This window comes from Gavialis gangeticus, unplaced genomic scaffold, assembly GCF_001723915.1.
Source record: "Gavialis gangeticus isolate Ggan-Ray unplaced genomic scaffold, GavGan_comp1, whole genome shotgun sequence".
Taxonomy (NCBI): domain Eukaryota; kingdom Metazoa; phylum Chordata; order Crocodylia; family Gavialidae; genus Gavialis; species Gavialis gangeticus.
In genome coordinates, this window is record NW_017729032.1 from 138,446,323 (window position 1) to 138,458,913 (window position 12,591).

The 12,591-nt window shown below is 41.7% G+C and overlaps 1 protein-coding gene across 1 annotated transcript in view; it reads right to left on the minus strand.

Annotated features, from left to right (window-relative positions):
• Positions 1-12,324, minus strand: part of RAB20 (RAB20, member RAS oncogene family) — a 75,060-nt gene extending 62,736 nt beyond the window's left edge. Inside the window, exon 1 of the mRNA XM_019525394.1 lies at positions 12,044-12,324. Coding sequence (XP_019380939.1) covers positions 12,044-12,215 — 172 coding nt within the window. The 5' untranslated portion in view covers positions 12,216-12,324. The remainder of the gene's footprint in view (positions 1-12,043) is intronic.
• Between the last annotated feature and the right edge of the window lie 267 nt (positions 12,325-12,591).

Consider the following 12,591-nt stretch of genomic DNA (forward strand, 5'->3'; position numbering starts at 1 on the left):
GAGCACAGCCAGGAGTGACCAGGAACAATGGTCACAAGCTAGCAGAGGGTAGATTTAGGTTAGACATCAGGAGGCGCTATTTCACGGTCAGGGCGGCTAGGGTCTGGAACCAACTTCCAAGGGAGATGGTGCTGGCTCCTACCCTGGGGGTTTTTAAGAAGAGGTTAGATGAACACCTTGCTGGGGTCGTTTGACCCCAGTACTCTTTCCTGCCATGGCAGGGGGCTGGACTAGATGATCTTCTCAGGTCCCTTCCGACCCTAGAAACTATGAAACTATGATGTTGGTGCTAATGGGGTCAGAGGAATCACAGTTTTCTTGTAACCTGGCAGAAGTCATGATGAACACATTTCCTCCATGGGTCCCATGGACGGACACCAAGTGATTTGCTCAAGTTCACACAGGATGCCAATGTCAGACTAGGGAACAGAACCTGGAGCTCCCAGGTTCCTGGCAAACACCTTTGCCCATGACAACTTTAATCCCCAGCTGCTCATGTACACCTTTAGAGAGACAAAGATTTGATCTTTCACTAGGATGACTAAAGAATTAAGAGTTAGTAACTTCTCAACTCAAGTTTTGACCATCTGCCAACTTAATTTTGATAGAGGCATAAAAAATGAGCAAACAAAACTTATAGGAAAGAGGTAGTAGGGGAGAGGGGGAAAGCTACAATACCAGTACAATGCCTTCTTCAGAAGGCAGTTTTTTTAGGACTCCTTCAAGCTTATTTTGGTGCTTCAAACAGAAAACATGGATTTTAAATTATACCACATTCATCAAATCCCAGGTCTTAACCCTGGACTTGTTCATATAGATCTACAACAAACAAGCTTTTAACATTAAAACTCTGTTCTCCAAATACTTGAGAAGTGTGCTGTTTTTCCGCATACAACTCCGTCACATTTAACATCCACCACTTCATCCAAGCTTTGAAGGCTTCTTCTCCCTGCTCAAAATCAAAAAGCCAGCAAGGATTCTTCAGTTAGCTGAATAAATTTAGTACTGATATACAGCTTAATAACCTTATTTATGACTTTGGTGAAATGCCTTTATTTGTTGGGACACACAAAGTTCTGGAAAGTTTCAGGTCACATCCAAGCATCAAACATCAGAGCAATGATAAAGTTCAAGTGAGATGCTCACTGAGCTGTTTACTTCTCACCTATACTAAAAGAGCACAGTTATTTAGGAGTTCTATGTAAAATACCACATGTTAATCATGAATTTAAAATGAGATAGGGACTTAAAACTGCCTTGCTGGATAAGGTACAGGGATTCTCACAGCCAGTCCTGTATCAGATTCTTGAAAATGCAAGAATCTCAGTGTGAGCAGGTAGAAGTGGGACTGGATACTTGCTATCTTCTTGACGCAATAATTTTCTTCAGCAATTTGTATGCACTATCCAGAAGTGCCTCATTTTAGCAGTTGAGAATGTGTCACACTTCAATATCTTCATATATTTGAGATGCAGAACAAAAAAAATTGAAGTTCCCAATCTACTTTCCTTGATAAAACTACAGGCAGTCCTCGACTTACAACGTTTATAAACTGACACCATTTCATCTTTATGACATCAGTTTCAACTTAACAAAGCTTGATCTGATGCAATGTCATGCCAGCGAAAAATTTGCTGCACCACTCATCTCCCTGGAGAACATCTGTCCAAACTTCCTTGGCCACTTTAAGAAAGCAGACAAGACTCCAGAAAAACCTGCAGCCAAGACTCCTGAAAAGACTCCAGCCAAGAGCCCTTCCAGAAGTACAAAGTCATCTCAAAGAAGTCCTTCCAAATCACTATGATTGCTATTTACAATATAAATACATGAATGTAGCTATATTACTCATCTATAATTGATAGAGTACAAAATTCTGGGGTATTTTTGGTGAAAATAGGGTTCAGGAACCAATCCCCCATTTATAACATTGTTTCTTATAAGAAAATTGGTTCCGAGTTACAACATTTCGACTTAAGACCTGGACTGGCTGTATTCACTGTTAAGCTTTTGCTACATTCCTTCCTACTGAACAGATCTCCCCTCAGATTTTTATGAAAGGATCAGATTTCTAACAACAAAAACACGTTTACAAAGATATTTTAAAGAAAACCTGAATCCTACCTTCTTTAGACCCACAAGGCACAGTATTCACAGACTAATAAACTCTCTTCAATCTCTGTCCATGTGAAAGGTTTTTCAGGGGTCTAACGCATCTGACTGTCTTTCTCCAAACTCCTCTAACTCTGAACTATCCTTTTTCATTCAGTGACCACTGTTGCTTAGATTAGGCCACCAAACCACTGATCTGTAGAAAGCATTATGCCAGTCTATGTATTGTTTACCATTTTATTCTTTCTGCAACCCAATATATTCTTACCACAGTTGCATAATGAGCAAGGATCCTGATTTTCTCTGATTTAAAAAGATAAGAGAATATATCTATATCTATCTCTCCTGTAATGATTTGGAGCATGTGTTTTAGGTGGGGGGAAGAGATTTTTTTAGTGGGGTGTTTCATTTTAATCATGGAAAATGTGGATTTAGGGTTACTTTTTTTAAACCAGAAATTGGGGATCTTTCTAAAAATCAGAGAAAACCAGGGTACCTGATAATGAGCAAAAGATTTTCATTGAGAAGCCTCTAGTGATGGGCAGGACAGGATTTTGTGTGTCATTAGCAGAGTTCTCATCAGTTTAGCTATTTTCTCTCCAGTAATGATCTTTTATTTGTTAGCAATGCTGAACCTCATCCTCCAGAACATTCTTATTACCCCAACTTGCCTATGATTTTTTTTGAAGTTCCACGCTGATCTCTGCAAACGTGACTAAGGTAAAACAAACACAGAAGAACATCAGCAAGTTGTTCCACTTTACCACCACCTCTCTCCCCCACCCAAAACACATACTCCAAATCATTACAGGATATATCTGGACACTGAATCTGCTGGCTGCCATCAGCCCTGTGCTGTGATGAAAACTGACATTAGATCCTAATCTTTGCTTGCTGGGGTTTTTTTGTTTTTGTTTTTTGTTGTTGTTTTTTTAATCTATGACAACACCTTGTCTCACCCAGTGTCCAGTTAGCTTCTTCAGCAGCCTCTTGTCAGGGGCATTATTTGAGGTCTTTAAAATCAAGAGAAAAAAGAATACGCCAAAATGAATTACTTTGATGTTCAAAGAACTCTAACAGAACTGGGAGACACTTTCCTTCAGAAAAACCATACTTGTTTGGGCCCTATCACTATACATAGCACTCTGTATGGCTCCAGGTACACCTTGATATCCCCTATTAAACAGTTTTTCCAACAAACCTAAAAACAAACAAGAACACGTAAAGACATTTCTAGAACAGGTCAATCACAATCCAAAACTTTTATGATTTTTATTGCCATTGCCCTTGTCCACCAACATACCCTAGAAGGAGGGAAATATGTATCACCCATTCATTTATACCTTAACTTTAAAGTTGTTTCAGGGAAAGGATCTAATTTTATCTGTTAAGTGCAGTTCATACTTGCAGCACTTAACAGGAAGTAATGGTTTGGAGAGCGAAATAATATTATTGTTTTAGATTTCAGCTGTACAAAGACTGAAGAAATTAAAAGGGTACTAAATCAACTATGAAAGTTTGGAATTCTAAAGATGTTTCCATCAAGCAAGTTCATAGTCTACAACAAATTTTACGTATGTCGCAATCAGACGGCATGATTCAAAAAAATAAATAAGTAACTGTAGAACTATTGTCTTCTAGCCAGTGAGAAATTTCTTAGTGGGATCCATAACAAGGAGGGAGCCTAGGGCTCCTGTTACTGTTAGGGAGAAACCACCCAGGGGCATCTCCAGATGGGAGATTTCACAGAAGGGACAGCAGTAGAACTGGCTACCAGAGAGAATTATAGGCAATGAGTGCCTACTGCAGAGCAACTAGCTGCAACTAGCTCTGCAGTAGTACAACACAACGGGAGCTGTGTGGGCAATAGGAAGTCTATTGCAGTACTGGCAGCTTAGCAGTAGCACAATAGGTAAAACCCTCCATAGGAGACAAGATACTGTTATAGCAGTGACCAGCAGAAGTAAGCTACCTGAATTCAAAAACACCAGCAGCCAGCTCAGAGAAGTCACTTGACCAGGAACGGGCAGAGTCTGGAAGACATAAACCCGGAATCTGAACCACGGCAGTCAATTCGGCCCTGGAGGCCAAACAGGAAAGAGTTCTACTGGGAGATGGCTGTTGCTGGTTGACTTACAGAGATCCTGCCAAGCTTGGGAACGAGGAGTTAGGAGTTGAGGGCTGGTAGTCTCCAGAATGGAGAGACTTTGGTAGACAGCCAGCGAGCTGTAAATGTGCGTTATACCAGAGTGCTTACGTTCTGTTTGAGTTTTGGTTTGCAAGTCACTGTAAGGGAAGTGTGTGGAGGCCACAGTAGGGCACCTGAAGGGGCAGACTGAGCTTAACCCACACTGGAGCCCCTAAGAAGTGTTGTGGTTAACCACAGCAAGGGGCTAGGGGTATACCAGTGTTTTGGAGCCCTGTCTGGGGCTGGGCTCAAGATGAAGGCAGGTGGAGACCAAGAGGGCTGGGGCCAGCGGAGGTCCCAGGCGGGCCCTGAACAAGGCAGAGTCAGGGCTAGAGAGCCCAGTGCCCAAGTGGGGCAAAGATCAGAGGTAGGAGCCCTACAATAGAGTAAAAGTAAAAAGACTGAGCCAAAGGCCAGGGACCTGCAGGAGAGGTAGAGATTAGAAAATGCAAAGCAGCCAGAAGAAACGCGAGAACATCGGCCCACAGAGATGATTCATGGTTAACACCTGGGCATGGCTATAGGGGAGGTCAGAGCCCATGAATATCCCGTAAGGCAACAGGTGTCCTGGGGAGAATATGTATGGGCCAGGAATATGAGAGCAAGTTTGAAAGCAGCAGGGCCCAAGGGGGGATCCGCTGGCAAGGAGACAGACCTAGGCTCTTGGGCAACCTCCCCTTTCCAGACTTATGTATATCAAGGTGTGGCAGGAAAGAGCAAAGTGGAGGGCAGCTTAAAGGCAGAGCAGGGCAGAAGCCATTCAGCCACCAGGGGGTGTCATGGCCACTCCTTAGACACAGTCCTGCTGCAGAGTAGGAGCAGGCAGATTCATAATAGAAAAAACTCTTTCTTTGGACTTTTTTAAAGCTACCCATGTTGTCTTATAATTATCATAGAAAAGAGATTTAAAAGGTACAGTATTCACAGACAGTGTACTTTTTCTGTAAAGAAAAGTTGGCTTTATTGACAAAAAAAAAGAAGATGCAGTTCAACTTAAGGCAAGTTTATGGTTTCATTTCCCTTCCCTTTGGCTTAATTGTCTGCATGGGGAACTAAATCTACTTCTGTGACATGGAAAAGGAGGACTGTTTACTTTTGAGATCTAACCACTGCACCTTGTTGTTTCCTTAAAAAACACATGACTAACTAGTGGCAACTTCAGTAGCTGCCCGCTTTTGGACTATCATTACATGGCAATGTTCTTACAAGTCTGTTATTTTGACAGTGAGCCAGCAATAGAAAACATATCTATGGAAAAAGAAAAACAAAAAACAACACGCACACTACCCAAGTTGCTATTTTTTTTTTTTAATCTAGTGACTTGCATTTCTCTCTACTGTACAGACAAAGCTTTCCTTTTCTAAAGTTCTGACATCTCAAAATAAATGAAGAGCCTTTAAAAACAAACACACGCTAATTACACACACCAGTTGTTAGTTTTTGCTTTAAACCAGCAAAGACAGGATAAGGGCATCAAGATTTCAGCCTGTGTTTGAACCTCAGTCTGAAGATTTCCAGCAGTTTCATTCCATGACTGCTGTAAACTTATGCCCAGGGAGGGGGGGAGAGTATAAATAATTTTCAGCATGCTTGGTTCTCCAGCTTTTAATTCCTTTAAAAGTGTTGACCCTCACATGGATTTTGAGAATCAAGAAAGGTTCAAAGAACTAATTCCACCAAAATGAAATACTTGCAACATAAGAATACCCACATTTTAATAGCAAGGTCAATAGCAAAATACATGAGATATAAATGACTAAACAGTACAAATAGGTATATCAAGCAAATCATTAAAATTTATAAAAATGCATATTTATATTAAGGTGTACAATCTTAACAATATTTGAAAACAATTTAATTTTCAAATGTTTCAGTTCTAAATCTTAAAAAGCTTTAACAGGTGGCTAACCAGTTAGGGAAATTACCTTTTAAAAACCTAGGGGTGTCTATACACACTCCGGGGCGGGGGCCAGAGGGGGGGAAGAGGGTAGTGCTTAATTATAGTGGCTCCAAGAGGTGCTGTAATTAAGGTGCCCACAGTGTCATGTGTATTCAGCGTCCCGCACTTCAAAATGGCAGCAGGGACACTTGAACTAAAGCTCATTCGACACAGAATAGTTGCGACAGGGAGGTTGCTGGAGCACATTAACATGCTCCAGTAGACTCAGTAAATTGAGTTTGCTCTGATGCATGCTAATTAGCACATGTTGTTGACTACATCTGGCACGTGTATAAGTGCCACAGGTTTCAAGAACTAAGTTGCTAAATAGCACTAACCAGTTACACTTGCAAGTGGGCAATTCATTTAGAATTATAGTTCAAGACTAAAGAGCAAAAACTCCAAAATGGATAGTTTTTCTACTCTATTCCTTAGCTAATATTATATAAAAATACAAAAACCTCACTTACTGAATAAGATTTTAAAAAATGTATAAAAGCATTCCTATTAGATGCTACTCTGATTAATATGAATAGGACTATTTTTATTTCCTCTAAGCTTTAGCTCGTCTAAAATTAGTCTGATCTATTATGAAACCATCAGATGTACATAAAGCAATCTTGCAACCTTTACTCGGCTGTTTCATATACAGTATAACCTCATAAATCCATCATGCTCGGGACCGAGCACCTGCTGGAAATTTGAAAATTTCAGATGTTTGAAACTGGCGCAGCAGCCGGTTGCAGAGCGGGGAAGGAGGTAGCGGCAGCTGGTCCCAGAGCAGCGGCTGCATGCGGAGCGGTGGCATGGGGTGGTGGATGGCAGTGGCAGCTGCTGCATGCAAGCTTCCCCCTCTGCATCCGGGAGGACGGGGGAGGGAGCGGCAGCTAGTCCCGATGTGGTGGGGAAAGTGCTGGAATTTAGATAATTCTGGATTTTTGATATCCAGATTTATGAGGTTATACTGTATTTTACTTAAGTTTTCCAAAAAGGTTTACACCTTGTAACATGTTCTCACCTGAGCATGTCCTTCACCTGTTCTTCTTGTAGCAAAACTATAGTCAAGCAAATAAAGGTAACACTGTACTATTGTGTCATTAAACAGCTTAAGACTTACTACAGTCTACACAAGGGAGACCTTTTTTGTATGTGACCTCATTTTGGTTGTTTGATTCTAAATAAATTTCTTTGAACAATGTCCAAGGAAGTCACAAGGCCTGTTCTCAACTGGTTTGAAAAGGAGGCCCCAACCCAATAATTATTGTTAAGTACTACGATATTTTGGAAGCATAAAATTTACTTTTTATGGAGTAGGTCCAGCTATATAGTTTAAGTTATCTTAAGTTAGCACTCTTAAAAAGAAATCTTTGTAATGCACTAATGGGATGAAATGTAAACAGTGAATTATATGCTTTCATTTTAGCATTGATAATTCAGGTCTAACAATTAGAAGTGTTCTTACCATAGCAATGGCATTTGAACCAAATAGATTACTTGCTGTGAAAGTCTACAAGGGATCAGGGGGACAAGGGACATACATACGTCTGAGTATTCTGTCTCTTGTCAACTTTCTGCCTTCCTACTTTCTAAAGTAGGCACAGAGAAATGTACACAAGAGATGGACATAACTGAATGAGTGAACTCTCTATAGGAAAGCTAAAAGCCCAAAGAACTGGGTAAGGAAGGGAATTGTCTGCAGTGGGCATGCCTGTTTTTGTATTTCCAACTGGAGAGAATGCTTGTATGTGCATTGAAGCCTACCATTCAGCAAAGTAGTTAAGCCATTGGGCACTGAGATGGATTGTTGAATCTGGGCCACAAATTCTAGGATCTATTTAGCAGAAAAGAGAAATAACTTTTCATTTGATTCTTGGAATTTTTGTTTTGAAAAATTTTTCAACATTTTAAGCCTTTTAAGCTATTTGTCAATTATCAGTAAAATGGACACTTCCATGGAAAAGCCAGTGTGCAATCTGTCATTTTGCTTCACCAAAAAAAAAAAGGTTCATTTCCTTTGTTGGAGAGCTGAGAAACCCAACATCTTTTACAGAGTCCAAGTCAAAACACTGTTCACTACACTATGCCAATACTATAAAAGACTGTTAATGTGTTGCTGCGTGTTTGACTTGGGCTTCTCTTATCAGTAGTTGATTGTTATGCAACTTGGACTCTTCCTGATGATAAAAATTGGGTTCGTTCAGAGCCAATCATGCTCTAGTAAGCACTGCAGGGTGTGCAGATTTGCACGTACAGCTGGATGCATAAGTGACTCAGAACACCAGCAATTAAGTTGAGAGAGAAGAAATGTGCACTTATTCTTACAGTCAAAATGATCAGCAGGGATCCTGATTTTCTCCGATTTAAAAAAAAATCCAATTGTTGGTTTTTAAAAAAACAATTGTTGGCTTAAAAAAAAACAGTTATCCCAAATCCACATTTTTCCCCGATTAAAATTAAACACCACTATATCTCTCTCTATATATATTAGTGGTGTTTCATTTAAATCAGGGAAAAATGTGGATATGGGGTTCTTTTTTTTTTTAAAGCCAAAAATTGGGGATTTTTTAAAATCACAGAAAACCAGGATTCCTGATAATCAATCATTATACCAGTTAATTTACAGCACTCCATCACTTCATACTTTAATGCTTCCCTATTTTTTCCCCAGTAGCATAAAATAGTACTGCGATAGTCTCCTTTTAGTACAGATTTTTTGTTTTGTTTGTACTAAATTATTAGCATGGTAAGTGTTCAATTCAGCACTTTTGCCAGGAGCAATGATGCTGCTGAGAGAGAATTACACACATGCACATTTGCAATCCTACACCTCTTCTTTGCCCTTTATTTCCTGAATTTTTTCTACTTTCTATATTAACTTTTATTCTCATCATAAACTCTTGTAGTGTTATGCACTATCAGTACTAACATAACATTACAAGTACTTTGTGTTTGGAGGCATTACAATACTACACCAGCTTCAGGCGGCTTTAAAAAAAACATTACATTTCCAAACTAACTTTTGTTGATATTTGTACTGCAAGAGTTATTACAGATAGGAAGGGCAAGGCAAAAGATACTTCAAGAAGCTAAATATTTCAACAAAACAAATTACAGATATTCCAGAACCCCATTGTTGCTGTTTACACAAAACAATGTGGCGGCTAAACATAACTGGGGAAGTCTAGGAAGAAGCTACATGCCTTTCTGTCCAACACTGCCTAATTCACAATGGTCCAAGCTTATCTGGCCTTCAGAATAGACTGCTGCCACATGTTATACCCAAAGATGAAAAATCCCATCTTAATGCTTCCACTGACCTAGGAAGCAATAACCCACTTATTTAAACACCCTCATCTCTTATGACCCCCAGAGAAGCGTGCAGTTTAATATACTGCCTCTTTCCAGGCCCACGTCAAATTGAAAAAAAAAAAAGTTAGTAGTAATCTTTGAGATCCTACAAGAAATGTTGTCATTCTCTCAAGTCTCTTCTATTTCTATTTTATCTTTTATCTTTTACTGTTCTTACTCATCTCAACCCCTGCTCTTATTTGCGAAATACTCAGATATGAGACATCTCTACTATAAAAACACAACCAAAAAGAAAGAGGAACACGAGTGCACAGAGCCCAGTTATGCTGAGGACGTTAAAAGTCAGATAGAAATCAAATTATACCTAGAGTACTGGTTCAGAAAAGATACCAGTTAAGCGTAAGGAAAATGATTTTTAGAGCAGGTAATGGAACAAACTGCAAGAGAAAGGTTTAAACTTATCTTCATGGTGAACATTCATAACTCACTTGATATTCATCCAACAGAGATAAGGGGAAACCGTATTGAGAGATAACCCAATAGAAATAAGCTTGTAACCTAAAAGATTCTAGCTAAGTGTTAAGGCTCCAGTCTAGGTGCTGCAAAAACTAAGGTTGAACCTACCATTTAAGCTAGTTCTGGTTCTTTTATGGAACAGCTGGAAACTTAGGGGTTGCAAAAGTGAGAACTCAGAAGAAAAAAGTGCATTCAGTCACTCAAAAGTTGCCATTCTAACTGTAAATTAAGAAGTATAGAGGTGGGAGTCCTTTGGAAGTCCTTAAAGTTCTTTGCAATCCTCAACTATGAAGACCAGAATGTAACATGTGGGGTAAAAATAATGCATAATATGCTTGTAAATCCAGAGAAAGTCAGGAAGCAGCAGGATTGCACTGCAAAGAATAATTAGAAACTCAAATTTAACTGTAATTTTTCTACTGAAATAGACTGTTAATCACCTGCACCTGCTGGTTATCTGCTATGAAAGGCTCACAACGCTGCCACTACAGTGCTCTTCGGTGCCACAATTAATTGGTTAGTTCATAACTAACTTTGCTTTTCCCTTCTTTAAAAAAGAAAATCAAGTTGCAGGAAGAAAAAAAGCCCAAAATGCATACAGCTATTGCATGGAATCATGATCTTTGTATTCTGTTATGCAGAAGCTAGAATACAAACATAGTATAACAAAACAATCCAGTAGTGTCGCTCACTTCAGCAGCTGTTTTCCAGAGGATTTTTTCAGCACTTTCTTCTCTACACACAGTTTAGCAAGAGGTGCTTGATCATTATATAGATGAACAGAATACTGATTGCACTGGTAATGAAACACAGAAAGGCACAGTTTACTGCTTTCAATGACAGTCCTGTCAAAAAGTTCTTAAATCCTGCACAAGGTGTCCCCACTGATTTTGCCCTAGGCACAGAACCGCATTTACAAAACTTAAGTGTTGGGTGACACTGTAGCTGTGATGGTCCAGGAAAAATACAAGCAGCAAGCATTTTTGTGGGCAGTATCCCTCCCAACAATACATTTGGTCCAATAACAGAGATCACCCACAAAAATCCTTGAATACTCAACTTAGCGTCATTTTTTCAAACCAATTATTCTGACCACTGCATACATCTGATCCCTGAAAATATGCTGCAGAAGGTAGCAATTTAGTCTAGCTTTTTACCAAGTACAAGTGCTAGGATCTCTCCAGTTCCTGCCACAAAAGAACATCCAGCTATACACAGGGAAAACTGGTTTTGACCACTATCAGACCTAGAACAAACTGAAGAAGTAGAGCAAGTGTTGCCCTCTATGTGCCACCCACACCTCAACTTCAATTGCAACATAACTGTTGTAAGCCATGACAAGATCAGCAGTAAGTGCTTTAAAAACAAAAAAAACCTCCAAACCAATAACCCCCCAGCCCCCTAAAAAACCCCACCATTCATGGGACTATCAGAAATACAGATTGCTTCAGACTCCCATTTGTCTCCAAACTAGTTACCTTACAGCATCAGCCAAAAGCATGCCTGGCACCAGATATATGGGAAGAGAGAACCTGGGTCACAGACTCAAAGCAGAGAAGCGTCCCACTGAGCATGGTAGCCAGGGGCCCACAGACACATCACATACTTGAAACACAACACATTTCCTAGACTGGGGACAAGCCAGCCTCCTGCGTGCCACAAATGGAGCAGGCAGCCCTCCACGTGGCAGGCTGTGGACAAGGGCTAGAGTAGGGAACACAGGAGCAGAGAGGGCAGGGGAGCACCGAGCATACAGCAAGTTGAGGAGGAAGCAGCAGTGGGCCTGGCAGACGGCACCGCGCAGGGAGCTGCAAGCGGAGCAGCAGATAGGCAGGGGAAAGAGGGGCACTGGGGAAAGGCCCCAAGGGTCGCCCCGCCCCCCGTTAAACTACATCCCAGTCTGTAACCTCCGCCCTGTCCCAGCAGCCCTGCGCAGGACCGGGGCAGCAGCGGTGCGGAGCGCCCCGCGCCCGCGGGCGGACCTGCGGTGTCCCAGACGGAGATGTGGTAGGGCCCCCACTGCTTGAGGTAGAAGGCGCCGCCAACGGTGCTGAGCGTGTCCTGGAAGCGCCGCTCCATGTAGCGGTGCAGCAGCGACGTCTTGCCCACGTTCATGTCCCCCAGCAACACCACCTTCCCGTCCGGCTTCTTCATGCTGCGCTGCCCCCGAGCAGAGCTGCTCAGCCCCGCGCTGCCATCGCCCGTGCCCCGCGGGCGCTGCAAGTTTGCAGACGCCGGGCTGCGCCGCCGCGGCCGCGGGAGGACGGAAGAGGAAGCAGCCGGGCTGCAGGAGGGAGCCAGCCCCGCCGCCGGCCCCAGCCCCGACTCCTCCCCCGCCCGGCCGCCTCGGCTCTCGGGGGAAAGCCGGTCTCTTCTGTTAGACCGGCGAAAATAGCTGGACAAAATCGTTCGTTACTGGCTTTCAGGTACGAGCACCCCTTCGTCAGCGTCTGTGCCGGAAAGTTTGCAAAGAAGTAGTTTGCCGACTCTTTTGATCAAAGGGACCGGATTCACCCCCAGACCCTTGTCT